Raw genomic sequence first — 19,031 nt, 5'->3', positions numbered from 1 at the left:
CAGCACAAACATTAGCTAATGTTCTGGTGGTGTTCTACTTGACAGTCTTCAATTGTTTCCCATTGCCTGCAGAAGAAAGACTCTATTCAGCTTGTGCCTCCAGGGTACTCCTCCAGCCTCCTCTTCCCCTTCTTTTCTTCCTGCATGTTATGCTCTAGAACACTGGACTTATCAGTGCTCCTGATTTCATGTCTTTCCTGGAACAGTTTCTAAGCCAGGAAAGCCCTCACCTTGTTTTCTTATACCTACTCCTGCTTCAGGGTCCAACTCATATGTCAACATCTGCTTGAAGCCTTTGCTGACCTTCCAGATGGAACTAATTGATCCCTCCTAGCACTTATACTATTACATTTTTGGAGAATTTAACACATTGCAGTCTATATCCCTATAAATGTTCACTCCTGCAGGTTCCTGAGCAACTTGAGGGCTGTATCCTAATACCTTTGGTTCCTAAAGTATGGTTTACGTGTTAGGTAGCAGCTAGCCATGAGCAATGAAACGCATGGCAAGGTCAAGAGCGTTTTTTAAATTATTTGAGGGTCTTCTTTAAACTATTTCCAAAGTAGTTTATTGTAGAAAATAAATAGAAGCAAAGGAGCTAGTTGGAAATCACACCAAGAGAAAAGGATCAATAGGACTGACTCTTGACAGGGTCGACTGAGGTTGATGTGAAGTTAGGAATATGGCCATAAGTGTCTCTGATTTTCTGGGAAGGAAGAGTCCTTTAGTAGTGCTAGTGCACTAAGGTAACTCCTGACCAGTTACTGACTCCAGTGCCCACATTACCATGGGATTGACTTGTAGATGAAACCCCCCTAAATAGGAGGGCCACCATGACAGTTCTGGAGAGTGGACCAACTAAGGCCAAAAACTCCACCACCCCATGTGAAGGAGGATTTGAACACCTGACTGGCAATGAGTACAGAAGGTGGTCCCCAGCTCTCCCGGTAATCAGCAAATAGTAATAAAATTGGAGACAGGCTGTTCTCTGCTCAGAGACGGCCCACCCTCTCTCTTTTGAGAGTGCTCCCTGCTTGAGCCTCACTTTGCTTTTACTTTCTGTTCACTCACTTTTACTTATAATAAAGTTATCTTGCATGACTTTTGGTATCTGACTGTAAATTTTCTTTCATCAGGACACAAGACCTGAGGTTTGGAGTTTTATTTCCCTGATTTCCAGTGATATAGGTTCCCTTGAAGCTGTTGTCTTGAAATCCTTTCAGAGGATCCTTACTAGGTAAAAAAATATTTTCATAATAATTCTAAGCTTTTATTTTCCTTTCTCATTCTCATAAACATATAATGAAGTCTTCGGGATACACGGGATACATGGTGTGTGATCTGGCAACAGATTAAAGTAAAAGCAGCTAAGTATGAAATTCCTGCTGTTTTCTATTAAGCCAGATGGTAAAGGCATTTGGAAAAAAAATGTACAACAATACCACTGTTCCTGATACACATTTTTATTTTGAAAAATAATTTTTAATTAGGGGCTGGGGTTGTGGCTCAGCAGTAGAGCACTTGCCTTGCACGTGCGAGAACCTGGGTTTGATCCTCAGCACCACATAAAAATAAATAAATAAAATAATTGTGACCAAACTACAACTAAAAAAATAAATATTAAAAAATAATAATAATTTTTCATTAAAAATGTTACTTACATTAACATGTAATGGGGTTTTTCATTTTTGATTTACTTATTTATTGTGGTACTGGGGATTAAGCACAGGAGTGCTCTACCATTGAGCAACACTCCGAGCTCTTTTTAATTTTTTAAAAATTTGAGACTGGGACTTGCTAAATTGCTGAGGCTGGCCTTAAACTTGATCCTCCTGCCTCAACCCCCTAAGTAGCTAGGATTACAAGTGCATTCCACTGTGACTGGCTGCTGGGAGCCATTAGCCAAGTAAGTATGACAATTTCCTTGCCAGCGTACCCCATGTTGCAGTGACATTGAATGTACTTAACCTTGCTCAAGGACCAAGGCAGATTAGGGTGTTCCCGGTTTTAAGATAGTCGTGTTTAGGGCGTTCCCGGTTTAGGTTCCAGGTTTAAGGTTTAAGATTATTCCTGCTGGGAATAGGGCGTATCCTGCTGCCTGAGTTCCCCTTGAGTTCTCACGGGATTCAGACAGTATATTTTGGGATAGAAGCCGAGTGGAGGTGAATTTGGGCAGAGAACGTGGATTTGGGAAGAGAACGTGGATTTCCCCAGAACGTGATTGTAGACGGCTGGTGTGAGTTCGGGAATAAAGAGTTGCTGTTTGAATCTACAAGCTGTGTGGTGGCTCGTGATTGTGTGCCCAGCCAGACTGCGGCATTTGTGCCCAGCCAGACTGCGGCATTTGGTGGCCCGTACGGGGAACTTCTGAAGCTTAAAGGTAAGTGAAATTTCTCACCCCTGAAGAAGAGCGAAAGAATGGGTGACCAATTCAAAAAACAATGTGTTCTTGTTTTGACTTATTTTGTTTTTATTTCAAGTTGCCTGTTCCTAGAACTTTCTCAGGCAAACTGGGGAAAATGGTTGACTCAAGGTTTGAAGTTGTTCACCTCCGAGCAAGAGAAATTGTTAGAGGAAGGAGGCACCCCAGTGAGACCAAGAACAATTAGGGCATATGTTGATACAATACAAAAATGTAGCCCATGGCTTTTTAAAGACGAGTTATTAAGTATATCAATGGGACCACCATGGTATCCTGTAGAAGGATTTTTCTTCAACAAGAAAGAGATGGCTAGTTCTGTTTGCTACACTTGTCTAAGATCTTGGTTTCTACAAAGTTCTGATTAATTTACAAAGCTAAAATGTTGAAACATCAACCACTCTTTACTTATTAAGTTACATAAGGTAATATATTTAAGCATGTGTGTTTTCATAAATTGGTGAATGGAAAAAAGGTTTAATATTGCTTTGGTCTGTGTCTTTGCTAAAACAAGGTTACTAAGAGTTAAGATTCTATCATGTGTAATTTATATACAAAGAGTATAAGAAGTTTCAGTTGGGTTTCAATTATAGTATTATAGTATCATAAAAAACATGAAAGTCTTTCATCTTATTAAAGTGGAGTAATTTGTCTAAATCAGAAATTTTATAAGAGTTGTTTCAGAATGTAAATTTATAAAAAGGGTTAACAGTTAAAAAAGAGATATAAAAAGATTCAAGATGTGGGAATATATTTTAATATAAAAGGTTAAAGGAAAAAGAAATGATTCTAGATGATATAATCTGTGTGGTAAAGTAAAAAGTTGTAAAATGCCATTTAAAAAGAATTTGAGGAAACTAGACTTAATTTAAAAGCTTGAGAAAGGAAGAAAGAAGAAAAAGATATTTGTACATGGCAGATTGAGACAAAGCTTCTCAATGGAGTTAAAAAAAAAAAAGCCTTTGGTTGAAGGGCAGCCATGTAAACTAACATTAAAGCGATTTAAACAGAATCTAAGCCTCGTTTAAAAGAGTGAAGTTGTAGGTGGTGAAAAAGTACATTTAAAAGTACAGTATAGATGATAATTAAAAGGCTTTAAAAGGTTAAATTGAAGGTGGTCGAGATACCTTCATGGCGGAAAAAAGATTGCTTTATTGCATCATTCGAAGCCTAGTTAATCTTAAAGGCATTACTTAAAAAAATGGGAAGATAATAGGATAAAAGATATTTAGATAAAGAAGATTAAAAATTTAAAGTGAAAAACTTTAAAGACAGAAGTATAGAAAGTTAAAAAGAATAAAGATAAAGAAGATGTAGAAAGATAAAAAAAATGTAGGAAGACAAGAATTTTATACCCACAAAATAGGAAAAAAAAAAACTAGGAGGAAAATAAGCAACTAAGGGTAAAAATACAAACCTTAGGGAAAAAAACTAGAAGATAGAAATAAGATAGAAAATGGATGAAAATGTCAAGTAAGGTATTACACAGATAGAAAATGCAAAAAGCTAAGACAACTATTAGATACAGACATATACTTATTAAAGCAAAAAGAGGGAATTGGAAGGGGGTATATATCCCCCAAAGATAAACTTAAAATAACGCTTTTTACTCTAAACTTTTTAAATTTGGATTCATCAGGACTTAGTGCTGCGGAAAGGCATATGTATCCAAAAAATGTATATAAGCCTAAAGTACTTTGGAAAGATATTCTAACAGGACAATGGAAAGGTCCTGACCCAGTGATTGTCTGGAGTCGGGGGTCTGTTTGTGTTTTTCCACAGGGAGAACAGCAGCCCATTTGGATTCCAGAGAGATTAACTAAAACAGTTTCTACAGATCGAAAAGAAGATGATTTGACTCAAATCCATAACAGCTGATATCCAGAGCTCCAGCTTGGCCATTCTTACATCTGCGACAGTGATTAACCAGGATGCTTTTTTCAATAGCTATTTTATTATTGCATTTTTCCACATCATAAGGTTCTATTTTTATTTTTTGAGCTCATAAAAACCTAGGTTAATGTTTTTCTGATCAGTTTTATTTTTTGACTGTGGAGTTTTTAAACATTGCAATGGAGATTTCACCTAGGTAAAGCTACAAGGCCTTTACTATTCTTATGTGTTGTACGTTTGTGTACACTCTTGTGTTTTGTGTTGTATGTCTGTATGTGCGTATGTCCATATTTCTTGTATGCGGAGCGCTCATGAAAAAATGGATCCGAATTATTATTATTTTTTTATTCACGTGATTTAAATGGTTTAATTTAAATTATGTAAACAGCTGTTAAGGATTGTTTTTAAAGGTGGTTAACAGATCTGTTTGTTTACTAATTTAAATTAGGTAAAAAGCTGTTAAGGATTGTTTTTAAAGTAGGTTAACAGATCTGTTTGTTTACTTTCACCTTTCCTTTTCATTATATTTAATAATTCTTTTCAGGATAATGTCTCTTTAGCATCATTGCCAGAATTCCTATCTCCATCCCAGTGCCGGTGAAGAACTCAACAAGTAATGCTCAATCAAGGAGTTAACTTACTTTGGGAGGAAACGGATTTTGGGAGGAAATGGACATATTGATAGATTCCTCTGCTTTGAACTGCTTGCAGAACTTGCCTGGACTATGTAACTATCGTTTGATGGTGTCACTAGTGATGCAATTTTTATTTCCTTGCCAGCGCACCCCATGTTAATTGTGGTAGTGCTGACATATCTTTGCTGATGGTGTCACCAGTGATGCAATTTTTCCCAAGGAGCCGTCAATTGGCTTGGTGTCGTGGCATTTCTGTATCCTCCTCCCTTCTGCTAGTGATGGTCTAAAATTTGGGGGCCAATGGCTTATGCTGGACCGGTAGTCAGTGACGGGTATGATTCAATTGCAGTGGTATCAACCTAAGACAGGAGGCTGACGCCTAAAGGTCAGTTTTCCGATGACGGGTAAGAACCATATGTTGAATTGGACAACCTACCAGGCACGGTCCATAAGCCACATTAACCTCACTCCCCCACTGGCACCAAGGCCAAATTTGGGGGCCAACAGAGGTGAGGCAAAGAACCTCACCCCCCCACTGGTGCATAGACCTATCCACAAGTATGGCTGTATGCTGGACCGGTAGTCAGTGACGGGTATGATTCAATTGCAGTGGTATCAACCTAAGACAGGAGGCTGACGCCTAAAGGTCAGTTTTCCGATGACGGGTAAGAACCATATGTTGAATTGGACAACCTACCAGGCACGGTCCTTAAGCCACATTGCTTGTTGTTTAATTAATCAGAAGGGGGGAGATGCTGGGAGCCATTAGCCAAGTAAGTATGACAATTTCCTTGCCAGCGTACCCCATGTTGCAGTGACATTGAATGTACTTAACCTTGCTCAAGGACCAAGGCAGATTAGGGTGTTCCCGGTTTTAAGATAGTCGTGTTTAGGGCGTTCCCGGTTTAGGTTCCAGGTTTAAGGTTTAAGATTATTCCTGCTGGGAATAGGGCGTATCCTGCTGCCTGAGTTCCCCTTGAGTTCTCACGGGATTCAGACAGTATATTTTGGGATAGAAGCCGAGTGGAGGTGAATTTGGGCAGAGAACGTGGATTTGGGAAGAGAACGTGGATTTCCCCAGAACGTGATTGTAGACGGCTGGTGTGAGTTCGGGAATAAAGAGTTGCTGTTTGAATCTACAAGCTATGTGGTGGCTCGTGATTGTGTGCCCAGCCAGACTGCGGCATTTGTGCCCAGCCAGACTGCGGCAACTGGCTGGCTTATTATTTTTAAATTCCTCGGTTTCAAGTTCAAAATTAACAAATATAGATAGATTTAATCCACACAAAGAAGTTTCCTTGGGGTCTTCAGTATTTAAGAGTATAACATTATCCAGGCACAGTGGTGCATGCCTGTAATCCCAGCAATTTGGGAGGCTGAGGCAGGAGGATCTTGAATTCAAAGCCAGTCTCAGCAATTTAGCGAGGCCCTAAGCAACTCAGTAAGACCCTGTCTCTAAATAAAATATAAAAGAAAAAGGTCAGGGATGTGGCTTAGTGGTTAAGCACTTCTGGGTTCAATCCCTGGCAGCAAAATGAATAAATAAATAAAAACAAATAAAAATGACTGGTCTAATGTGCTTACTGGCACAAAATAGGTTCCTAGTAATATTTAATAAATGGAAGAGAAATAGTTTTTTTTTTTTTTTAATTTACTGATTTGGTATTGGGGATTCAACCCAGGGGTACTTTGCCACTGAGCCATATCCTCATCCCTTTTTAAAGTTTTATCTTGCTACAGGGTCCCATTAAATTGCCCAGGATGGCCTTAAACTTGCAATCCTCCTGCCTCAGCCTCCTGGGTAGGTAGGATACAGGAGTACACTACCATGCTTGGTAAGAAATACTTTAAAATAGTAGTAGCTGGGCATGGTAGTACAAACCTGTAATCCCAGCAGCTTGGAGGCTGAGGCAGGAGGACTGTGAGTTCAAATCTAGCCTCAGCAAAAGTGAGGTGCTAAGCAACTCAGTGAGACTCTGTCTCTGAATCAAATAAAAAATAGGACTGGGGATGTGGCTCAGTGGTCAAGTGCCCCTAAGTTCAATCCTCAGTATAAATAAATAAATAAATAAATAAATAAATAAATAAATAAATAAATAAATAAATAAAATAGTAGTAATCTTCCTTATAACAAAGATTCTTAAGTCCCCTCTCAATATTTTCATTGAGTGATACCCCAGGGTCCTAAAATTTTTTCTTAAAACTTTATGGAATGGGCTTCCTCTTCCTCATTTAGTTACTGTCTTCCTTACCTTGGAAGTTGTTCTAGAGGGAAAAAATGCAATCATAAAGCTTTGGCCCTGAGTCTCCCTGGAAGATGAAGAGTGAGTCGCCTTCCCTGCCTGCTGTCAGCTGGTGGCTCTGTGCAGAGAGAACAGCATGTTGCCCTGGCAGTGTACAAGCCGGGGAAGACAAGAAGTCCTCACACTGGCAGCTGACTGGCTCTTTGGCAGAAGATCCTTACAACCTCGGTTCATTGTGTTTATTTGAAAAGATTTTGCCAGGCCTGAGGTAAAAGATATGTAGCTTTTGAGTATTTCTTCAGAGCTGGCACCGCCTCCAAAATCTGATTTCCGAGGATCCCATACTCTGGCTGCCACTTCCTCTTTCTGACTCATTTGTTCTGATCCCTGTTCAGCTACTTAATCCCTCAGAGACCACAGTCCATTCCCATTGCCACTCTTTTGGTGACCCATTGCCTCCTTTGCTCTCTTCTTTAACCCACTAACTCCCTACAGAATCCTTCCTATCTCTTGCCCCTCTCCTCCTCCAACATTCTTCTCAGGAAAAAATTCCAACCCAGCTGGCCAGCGTGGTGGTGCATACCTGTAATCTCAGTGGCTCTGGAGGCTGAGGCAAGAGGATCACAAGGTCAAAGTCAGCCTCAGCAACTTATCGAGGCCCTAAGTGAGACCTTGTCTCTAAATAAAATATTAAAAAGGTCTAGGGAGGTGGCTCAGTGGTTAAGTACCCCTGGGTTCAATCCTGGGTTCCAAAAAAAAAAAAAAAAAAAATCCAACCCAGCTACCTACTCATCCTGCACTTACATTCATACAGTGAGTCATTGCTGGAGAAAATCACTCAAGCATGCTGACCAAGGCACTTCCCACTGTGATCACTACTCCTGGGAATGCCAGCCCCTCCCACAATAGTTCCTATAAGCTCTGCTTCGCCCACACTGGGAGACTGTTTCTTCCAATTTCCAGCATATCCATAAACACACATTTGATTCCTCAAAAACACATTCTCAGTTTACAATCCTGTCTCATACTTTGTTGAGAAAATAGACCCAAATATAACCACTTCATGTTTCCCTGACAAATCCACCTGCATCTGGACCCCATACGCTGCCTTCAATTTCATCACGAGCCAAGAAACTTCCTGGATCTTAGCCCTTCACTTCTGCTCAAGGAATCCTGGCCTCTGTCATCCCTTCTCTCTTGTAAAGTTTCTCTTTCACTAGTATCTCGTTTATATTAGCGTAGCTTAATATCACCTGTCTTCAGAAACCTTCCCAGATACATGCCCCTCCAAGTATCTGCACCACTTCCGCTAAATTTCTCTAGAGTTGTCTAGGCTCAGTCTCCACTTTCTCCTCACCTGGTCTCCCTTCAACCTACTCATCCAAGCAGCTGTTGTCAAGGCCACCAAAAATATTTTGCCAGTCTCTTGATTGTTAGGCAATGAATTGTCCTCCTCCCAAATATATTGAAACCCTAACCAGGACTTCCCAATATGGCCTTTTTTGAAAATAAGTTCTTTGCACATAATCAAGTTAAGTGGAAGTAGTTAGGGTGGGGGCCTAATCCAATATCAGGGTATCTTGGTTAAAAGGGGAAGCTGGACACAGTCACTTGCATGCACATGGCCTTCAGGTGGACATGAAGGCCAAGATCAGGGGGTGTGTATCTCTAAGCCCAGAAATACCAAAGATTGCCAGCAAATAACCAGAAACTAGGAGACAGGCCTGGATCAGATTCTTCCTCTGGTGAAACAAACCCTGCTGACTCCTTGACCTTGGGACTTCCAGCCTCCAGAGCTATGAGACAAATTTCTGTTTGAAAGCCAGTCCGTGTGGGGTGCTTGGTAAGGCAGCCCTGGGAAACTGACCATACCTCTTTAGTTTTCCCCCAACACCATTCGTCTCGTTTTCCTATCATTTCAGTGCCTGTGCTTCTTCCTCTGAATGTTGGCCTCAGTCCCTCCTGTTCTCCTGGCTTCTCAAACCTGAGTGATCTCGTCCAGTTCCATGGAATTAAAGGCAGCCTACATTCTGATGAGTTCCCTATCTAAACTCCAGACAACTCTCCCTTGGACTTCAGGTTCCATTCTACTCCTTCTCCAACTGGGTGTCTATCGGGTGTCTCAAACTTACCATGATTAAGTCAAAGGTCTTGACTGGGCTTTTCCACGTTAACTCTTAGCACCTACCTGCTTTACCATTGAACTAGACTCCCAGACCCAGGTTCATCTGTGACTCCTCTTTCCCTTTCGGGAATTGAACCCAGGGCAGCGGAATCCAGGACCTCACGCTTAGGCGAGCACTCTACCATTGAGCTACACCCTGAGTCTCTTGTAAATTGGGCCTGGTGGTGGCCATACCTGTAATCCCTGCTACTCAGGAGGCTGAGGCAGGATTGCAAGTTCAAGGCCAGCCCTGAGCAATTTTGGGAGACCCTGCCTCAAAATAAGACAAAAAGGGTTGGGGATGTAAGTCAGAAGTAGAAATAACTTACCTAGCATGCCCCCTGGATCCAACCCCCAGTACTACAAAAAAAAAAAAAAATAGCAACACTGCCACCTTTTCTCAAAACCCACCAATGGCATCCCCTTTACTCTATTAGTAAAGTCCAGAGTGCTGACTTTAAAAAAAAAAAAAATTGTTCTTTTTAGATACACATGACAGTAGTGTGTATTTTGACATATTTTACATACATGGAGTATAACTTATTCTAATTAGGATCCCATTCTTGTGGCTGTACATGATATGGAGTTTTTCACTGGTTGTATATTCATATGTGAACTTAGGAAAGTTATGTCTAACTCATTCTACTGTCTTTCCTATCCCCGCCTTCCCTTCATTCCCCTTTGTCTAATCCACAGAACTTCTATTCTTTCCTCCCCCTCACCTTATTGTGAATTAGCATCTGCATCTGAAAACATTTGGCCTTTGGGTTTTGGGGATTGGCTTATTTCACTGAGCATGATAATCTCTAGTTCCATCCATTTACCAGCAAATGCCATAATTTCATTCTTCTTTGTGGCTGCATAATATTCCATTGTGTATTATATTTACCACATTTTCTTTATCCATTCATCTATTGAAGGGTACCTAGGTTGGTTCCATAGCTTGGCTACTGTGAATTGAGCTACTATAAACATCGATGTGGCCATGTCAGTATAGTATGCTGATTTTAAGTTCCTTTGGGTATATGCTTGCTGAGAGCCATTGCCAAGTAGGAATGACGCATGGCAATTTCTTTGTCAGCCTACCCCATGTTGCTTAGAGGAAGGACTCTCCATTGTGGAAATGGACTTGCCTTGGACCCAGGTCATTTGCAGTGACATTGCATGAAGTTTGAGTAAGGTGACCCTGCTCAAGGACCAGGGCAGATCCGGGTTTAGGGCGGATCAGGGTTTAGGGTGGATCGGGGTTTAGGGCGGTTCCAGGTTTAAGGTGATTCCTGCTGGGAATACGGCGTATCCTGCTGCCTCAAGCGCCCGCCCACTCCTTCAGTTCCCTTTGAGTTCTCCAGGGATTGAGAGAGTATTTGGGATGTAGAGTGCCGGTGGATTTCCCCCAGAACGTGCGTGCGTCTAGAGTGCCGGTGAGAGGTCGGGAATAAAGACTTGCTGTTTGAATCTACAAGGCTGTGAGTGGCTCGTGATTTTGTGCCCAGCCAGACTGCGGCATATGCTGAGGAGTGGGATGACTGGGTCAAAAGGTGGTTCCATTCCAAGTTTTCTGAGGAATCTCCGTACTGCTTTCCAGAGTGGTTGCACCAATTTGCAGTCTCATAAACAATGTCTGAGGGGACCTTTCCCCAACATCCTTGCCAATGTTCGTTACTTGTATTCTTGATAATTGCCATTCTGACTGGAGTGAGATGGAATCTCAAGTGTGTGTGTGTGTGTGTGTGTGTTTAATATTTTTTAGTTGTCAATGGACCTTTATTCTATTTATTTATGTGGTGCTTAGGATCGAACCCAGTGCTTCACCACTGAACCAAGCACTCTGCCACTGAGCTATAACCCCGCCCTTCAGTGTGATTTTAGTTTGCATTTCTCTAGTTGCTAGAGATGTTGAACATTTTTCATGTATTTGTTGACCAATCATATTTCTTCTATGAAGTGCCTGTTCAGTTCCTTTGCCCATTTATTGATTGGGTTATTTGGGCCTTTTTTTTGTTGTTGTTGTTGTTAAGTTTTTTTGAGTTATTTATAAATCCTAGAGATTAATGCTGTATCTTTACATGAGACTTTAAGGGGCTGGGGTTGTGGCTCAGCAGTAGAGCGCTCACCTAATATCATTAATTAATTAATTAATTATATTGTATCCAACTACAACGAAAAAATAAATATTAAAAAGAAAGAAAAGGAAAAAAATGAGACTTTAAAACTCAGTTCAAATATCTCCTCTGTGAAGCCGCCTCTGCCCATACCACCCCTCTTCTTTCCCTTTGTCACTGTACTATAATTGCAGTTGTCCCTGGGCATGGAGGTGGGTTTTTGTTTCAGGACCTGCTGCAATTACCAATATCCCCGAATCTCAAGTCTCTTATAATAAAAAATGGCCTAGTATTTGCACATAACCTATCCAATCCTCCCACATATTTAACTCATGTCCAGATTACTTATATTGCCTAACATAGTGTAAATGTTATGTAAACAATTGTTAGACTGCATAGTTTAGGGAATGCTGACCAAAATTTAAAAAAAAAAAAAAAACATCTGCACTTGTTCAATTTAGATGCAATTTTTTTGTTTGTTTGTTTTTTTAAATATAAATATCTTTCATCCCTGGTTGAAATACAGAGCCACCAATACAGAGGGGTGACTGCCTCCCTTGCTATACTAAGTTCCTTGAGGACAGGATCCACACCTGGGTCATCTGAGTAGCCACACTGCACCTGACTCCTCACCTGCCCGAGGGCCCTCAGTGTTGTCTACCTGATCAGATACCTCAGACAAGTCCCAGCCATCAGAATTATCCATCCACTTAAAAATGCTACTTTTTTTGTTGTTGTTGTTAACCTTTGAAATCCAATCTAATCTTTCCCCTCCAAATCCCAGCAAGTTGGGTAACTTGGTTTTCATCACCTCTTTGAAGTGGGAAAACCTGGCCTCCTGGGCCTCTGTTGTTCCCTGCTCTCCAGCAACCCTGTCCCCCACCCCCAGCTCTCATTCCCACTCCTCCCTCAGGAGGTTCAGGTTTCTACTCCACTTGGCCAGGAAATATCCTTGACTAAGACTCTTGCCAGACTCAAGTTTTAACTTTTAAAAGATCCATAGGGACTTGTCCAGAACAGCCATAACCCCTCAAAGGCACTTAGAAACATAACAGGTAACATTTCTACTGTTTACTGCTGCAAAATCCCCTGGAAACGCCACAAAATTCCCCAGTCTTATGAAATAAGACTCCTCACCAGAGAGTTTTTAACAACTTCTGGGTAAAATGTTTGAACAAGGGTCACACCCCCTGCATCCTCCATTTGGGGGTTCACTTCTGGGCTATAATTCTGCTCTAACAGCTTGATAGTTACCAGGCGCCCCAAGAGGTTCAGTTTCTTTTATAAAATGGAGTTGGTTAAACAGCACTAGATAGTAAACTTTCCCCCCCACCCCAGTACAGGGGCACTCAGCCACTGAGCCACACCCCCAGCCCTATTTTGTATTTTATTTAGAGACAGGATCTCACTGAGTTGCTTAGGGCCTGGCTTTTGCTGGCTTTGAACTTGCAATCCTTTGACCTCAGCCTCCCTAGCTGCTGGGATTACAGGCGTGTGCCACCACGCCCTACTTTAAATTTTTTGAGATAGTATTCTGCTAATTTGTCCAGGCTGGCCTCCAACTTGGAATCTTCCTGTCTCAGCCTCCAGAGTTGCTGGGATTAACAGGCACTTGATACCATACCCAGCTTAAACTTCTTAAATACAATTAATTGTTTTAATTTATTTCTATAACCTTCAGCTGCAGATCTGGTACAGGAAACAGTGTATAATTCCAGATGTACCCTCACAATGTGAGTGAAGACATGCCACTAGGTAGCACCAATACATTCATTATTGACAGAATTAATGAGCCATAGCTACTTCCCGAAGTGACTGTATTTAAAAACAAAAACAAGACATAATATATATTAAAACACTCCGGAAACTATCAAATAGTACATCAACTCCAGTGGTTGCATAATACATTTGCCTTCAGAGTCAAACAAACCTGGGTTCAAATCCTAGTTCCAAGACTGACTGACTGTGTGCCCTCAGGCAAGTTACTTAATCTCTCAGACCTTTAGTCTCCTCATCTGAAAAATGGGGATAATCATGTCTATCTGATGAAGTTCTTCTGAGGCTAGATTCATCTGACAAAGGTGAAATTGCCTTCAGCAGTGAGCCAGGAGGGCACATACATGTTACCATTTGTAAAACCCCTATCATTATTCTTCATCTTGTGCATCAGAGGCTGTCATCTAAACCTTTACACATCCATGTTTAAAATGGTAATTTCGTTTTTCTCAAATGTCATTTATTAGAAAATACAATTCCAGAGAAAGTAGAAGATACAAGGGGTTTGGGAAGTGGGTACAGTACACAGACCTCTTTACATCAGGAGCGTAGAGTCAAAATGTGCTACGGGCAAAAAGCCAGTAACATTTATGGTCCATACATCTGGAATAGTTCTGCCGTTTCCCTCTCCCCCAGCCTGTCTCCTCTGCAGCCAGCTTATCCCTGGCTTTTAAAATGTAAGACAAAGATTGAAACTTCCTTGCTGTTCTGTGGCTTCAATGAATGGAGCTTCTTTCTTGGCAATGGAAAGAGTCAGAAAAAAAAGGGAATTTCTGACCCTTGGAGTTGGGGAGGAGGCTGGTAGGGGACAGTTTGCAGAATGTCCTCTTCACTCCTTTCCCCACTCATGGGGCAGATCCAGCCAAGTGTGGTTTAAAAATTTAATATCATATCCAGAGTCTCTCCCTCTTTTCTCTTTCTGAAGGAAGACAACCCTTGGGGGAGGAACGCAACAGTGAATTTTAAAATCCATCTGTTAGGGAATAAAGAGTATAGAGAGGTAAGAGCCCCAGGTCCCTCCCTCCCAGCCCCTGAGCTCAGCTCCAGTGTGACAACCACGGCTCCCAATGAGCCTCCTGACCAATCACTGGGAATAATAAGGGGGTGGGTGGAATCCCTTGCCCCATGATGCTTTGCTTCAGAGTGGGCATCCCTTTGGCTCCAGACTATGTAGGTTGATGGCCCCACAGACGGAGGGAAATTCTTAGAAAACGTGACAGAAATGAATTTGGGAAGAGAAGCAGCTCGGCTGGAAGAAGTGGGGGGAAACGGGGGGATGCCCTCAGAAACTAAGCAGCAGGCAGCAGCCCTGGCACCTGCCACCTAGAGGCCTCCGCCTGGGGCCAGGGCACCCTTGGGTGTCCCACCATTCTGCCCCACTAGGAAAAAGGGAGAAACCTATGGGGAAGTGCCCCCAGCGTATTCACAGGGACTCTAGGGCCCACTGCAGGGCCAAGAGGGCTAGAGGGGCGGGGGGAGGGACAGTATTCAGGCTGAGTCCTAACAGAGAAGGGGAGATGGGGAAAACCCCCTCCCCCTACAGAGCATGGGTCCCTGAATACAGGTCCTTGGCAGGAGCCCGACATGGAAGGCCCTTCCTTACACATGTAGGTATCGCGTCGCTCTCCTTTGGAGGCAAAATCAGAACAGCCCAGTGGTGCAGGCCTCGGTCCAGCACAGACCACCCTCCCTGTCCCTCTCCAACCTGCCCTCAGACAGGGGGAGGCATTGACTGAGACCCACTGGGCCCCTCCTCAAATAATTCCTATAGCTAGAAAAAAACAAAAACAAAAATCCTAGGGAAAAGTCCAATAAGAACCTTAACCATACAAAAGTCCAAAGAGTCTTGCCCTCTTGCCTTCTGAGGCATATGTACGTCCCTTCTCGCAAAAAGCTTCCTGTCCCAGTTAGGACAACATTACTATTTCATTTTTTAAAAATAAAAATAAAGATATCCACCCACCCTCCCCTCAAATGCTACCTCGTCCGGCCCACCCCACACACACCCCAAACCAGGCATTGCTCCCTTGACACAAGGTAAACTTAAAACTCTGCTGCAGCCTCTCAGCTTCCAAGGGGCTGCTCAGCACAAACCAGCAACTCAAGCTCAGTCCGCAGAGGAAGGGCTGGCAGAGAGCACCCGACTCTCCCTGCCTCTTCTCATGGAGGCCAGGTCCACCTGGACGGAGGAGGAGGCCCACTAAGAACGCCGCCCCTTCCCGAGTTAAACGGCAGAGCAGGGGAGAGTCCACTGCCCCAGGTCCAGTCACCAGCTGGAGGTCCTGGGCTGTGGCTCCCATGGGCTCACAAGGTCCCATGGCCCCGAGACCCCAGCGCGAACCAGCCAGTCTTCTCCTGGGCCAGGTCCAGCTCCCGCAGGCGGATGTGCACCTCCCCAAGGAGGACGTTCTCCCAGAATCCTTGCTCACTTAGCACGCTCAGCTGGAGCTCCCGCTGCTGCAGGTCTCCCTTGGGAATCCCATCATACACCAACTGCAAACACAGGGGACAGGGGCGCGGTGAGAGAGAGAAGGGGCACAGGCCACAGGGGACAGGGAGGTGCTCATGTCCCTGTTGGTGGGATCTGGCTGTGACTGAGACCACTTTATTTCTTCAGACCAGCAGAGCCCAAGGGAATACAGGAAGCACACAGAATCCAAGGGAGGCATTTGAGAACTTTGTTCTCTGCTTAGAGTTCAAGCAGGTGAGGGCATTTTATTGGGGTCACTGGTCATTTCCAGCCCAGGACTCGCTTGCTCCTGCTCCCCGCAGGACAGGGCTCAGGCCTCAGTTCTGGACTCCCAACCCGAAGGGTCAGAGGCTTTTTATGTAAAGGAACACATGGCAAATATTTCTAGGCTTTCGAAGTAGAGTCTGTGCCAAAACTACTCAAGCCTGCCATTGCTACATGAAAGCCGTCACAGACGACGCCTAAATCACAAGTGTGGCGTGTCCCAATGCAACTTTCTTTTTAGGAACAGGCATAGTTTGCCAAACCCTGCCCAGCCCTGCCATGTCCCCTACACACCATCTCATTGTAGGTAGGGTTGCAGGTTTTCCGGGCCACTTTGGTTTTCCTTTTAGTGGTTTTCTGGGGGTCAGGAAGGAGGTAAATCTTCACATAGGGGTCAGGGTCGTTCCCATCCTGAAGCTGTTGCTAAAATTAAATAAAAAAAAAAAAAGATGAAGATTCTTACAGCAGCTGTCTCTTCCTCACAATGCCTGTGATGACACCCTAAGCCAGACTTTCTCTCCACATCTGGCTTCCTGCAGCGCACACCTAATTTGTTTGTCAGCTTCCAGCTCACACCATTCTGATAAAAATATCTCCTGGGACCGTGTTAGGTATCCTACGTCATTCAGATCCAAATGCTCAGGTCATCCCATAATGTGGTCTGTATTGAATGAGCCATCCCGCCCCGCCCCCCCCCCCACATCCCACCCCAGCCCCCAGGCATCTTCTTATGATGCTATTTTGTCATTTGGTCCATTTAACCCCTAAGAGGTGGAGCTATGAGTCAGAGTGATTAAGTTCCCTTATTCAAGGTCAGCCAACTAGTGATTCACCATATTACCATATTAATCCTTTTTTGGTTGGATCCAACCCGTGACACGTGACACGTTAAGCTATACATTCCAGCAATGAGAAATGACCCATCTGCCAAACTTGATCCTTTTACAGCTTATGGCTGGCCCAGGACTAGTCCACCACACCCTCTCCAACCTGAGCTCTGCTCCTCTGCCCTTTGCTCCATCGCTTCAGCCACTGGGCTCTTGCCGTTACTGACACATTCTGCGGGTTCCCACTCAGGGCTCTTGAAGGTCATTGCTCCCTCTTCCTGGAACACTCCTCCCTCAGATGGGATCTCTCCTCACCTTTGCTACGATCCTTCCTCATCCATGAGGCCTCTCTGTATAAACTGCCATTCCCCTCCTTCTGCCCTGGATTCCTTCTCTATTTCTTTCCTAGCTCTTACCTCCATCTTATATGCTGACTATTTTACTGGTCTTTTTATCTGTCCACCTTTTCCGGTGAGAATGTAAATGCCCTGAAAGCAGGGTTTTGTCTGGTTTTCTCCTGGGTCTGGAACTAATGCCCGAGGGCCTGGTGTACAGCAGGCACTAGATGATCATTGGTTGAGCCAATGAATGAATGACGGCATGAAAGCGGAAGCCAGGTTCCTGACTCCAAAGCTCATGCTCCTGGCTCTATGTCCCACTGCTCCAACCTACACAGAATACCTAACTTGGGGGGCAGCACACGGCAAGTATTCAATAAAAGTTCTCCTTCTCTTCCACCATGATGCTCTTAGAACCTGTACCAAAAATTTAGTGATTATACACTGCCTTGACTCTGCTCCAAGGATGTCAAGTGGCTGCTTTATTGCTACAGTCAGATAACGCGCCCCTGGGGCCTCCCTCTTTATAATAATGACCATAAAGTAAGTGCTCTCTCTGCATTATTTCATTTAATCCCCATAGCAACACTGTGAGGTAGATCCTAATATTATCCTTCCTATAATGAGGCTAAGTACTTAGGATATTGCCAAAGCACACAGCTAGCAAGCTGCTGGGTCTTGAATTGCCTGGTCATGCTACAGGCTAGCACGGGCAGGCCCCTGGAGGAAGCTCAGTAAACTTTTGTGGTTACTCTCAGACATGGGGGCAGAGGAGGTCTGACTACTCTAAAAAAAAATACCTGAAGAAAGATAAAGAACCAAATGAGGGTTGTGTGTGCACTTACCAAGCCTCGAATGTGCATCACCATGATGAAGAGCTTGTTGTTTTTGTAGGAGATGGACAGCTTCACCTCCCCCCCCACCTTCCCGACAGTCCGGGCCCATGTGCCATCTGCAGGGACAAAGGAAACTTTTGTCAACAGGCCAGCCGTGTTCCCCACTGGTGCCAGGGAGGTATTTCTACTTTCTTTTTGAACCCCCTGTGCTGGTCCTTCCATAACTAGGAAGGGGATCAACATGTGTGACTGGTATCTAACATGAGTTAGAGGGTGGGATCACTCTACCAAGCCCAAGAGTGTATTTACTAACTGAATATCCAACCTCTGGGGAACCCGACCAAGGAGTTGTGGACCCACAGTGTGAGTGGGAAAACAGATTTCCTAACCAGTAAGAAGAGGAACGGGGACAAGCCAAAGGAAAAAAAAACCTGAAGAGATGGGGGCAGGAGAAGTGACCCTTTGTGGTTCCAAGGGGTTGGCAGGAGCATCTCAGGGCAGGTACTGTACCTGAGGACTTAGGGGCTGGGCTGGTGCCTGCAGCCTTCTCATCCCGGGGTAGGGGGTGGAAGAAGGTGTACACCAGATCACACTGGAATGGAATCAGAAAACATGGCCATTCTTTAGTAAGATAAAGGCCCAGTTAAAAAAAAAAAGGAAAGACTGTTCTAAATTAAAAGAGACTATGAAACCTAACAACCAAATGCAATACACAGTTCTTGTCTGAGCAATGGCTCTAATAAATAAAATGTAAAAAGAGTTTGGGGAGTGATAGGGAAATTTTGAACATGGGCTATGTATTGGATGATGTAATGACACTATAGTTATGTAAGAATATATTTTTACTTTTTAGAGATGCACACTAAGTATCAGGATGCCTGTAAATTGCTTTAAATACGTCATAAAAATAGATGGAGCAAATATGGTAAAATACTGTTTAGGAATGGGTCTATAGGCACTAACTATATTGTTTCTCTACTTTTCTGTATGTTTGAAAGCTTTCATACTAAAATGTTCTTGAAAAGGAAAAAAGAAGGCAAGCACAATGTAATCCCAGCTACTCA

At 43.3% G+C, this 19,031-nt stretch overlaps 1 protein-coding gene across 2 annotated transcripts in view; it reads right to left on the bottom strand.

Annotated features, from left to right (window-relative positions):
* Positions 1–13,670: 13,670 nt before the first annotated feature.
* Pik3c2b (phosphatidylinositol-4-phosphate 3-kinase catalytic subunit type 2 beta) overlaps positions 13,671–19,031 on the bottom strand; it is a 62,717-nt gene continuing 57,356 nt past the window's right edge. For both annotated transcript variants that reach the window (XM_046463122.2, XM_058585612.1), the window contains 4 exons: positions 18,478–18,559; positions 17,977–18,083; positions 16,261–16,389; positions 13,671–15,725 (listed from right to left, as the gene is read on the bottom strand). In XM_046463122.2, the coding sequence (XP_046319078.1) occupies positions 15,537–15,725; positions 16,261–16,389; positions 17,977–18,083; positions 18,478–18,559 (507 nt within the window). In that variant the 3' untranslated portion in view covers positions 13,671–15,536. The remainder of the gene's footprint in view (positions 15,726–16,260; positions 16,390–17,976; positions 18,084–18,477; positions 18,560–19,031) is intronic.

This window comes from Marmota monax, unplaced genomic scaffold, assembly GCF_021218885.2.
Source record: "Marmota monax isolate L192 unplaced genomic scaffold, Marmota_monax_Labrador192_F-V1.1 WCK01_AAM20220418_F8-fsc00099, whole genome shotgun sequence".
Classification (NCBI taxonomy): Eukaryota; Metazoa; Chordata; class Mammalia; order Rodentia; family Sciuridae; genus Marmota; species Marmota monax.
The sequence above is the reverse complement of the archived record's forward strand: the minus strand, read 5'-3'. Positions and strand labels throughout refer to the sequence as shown.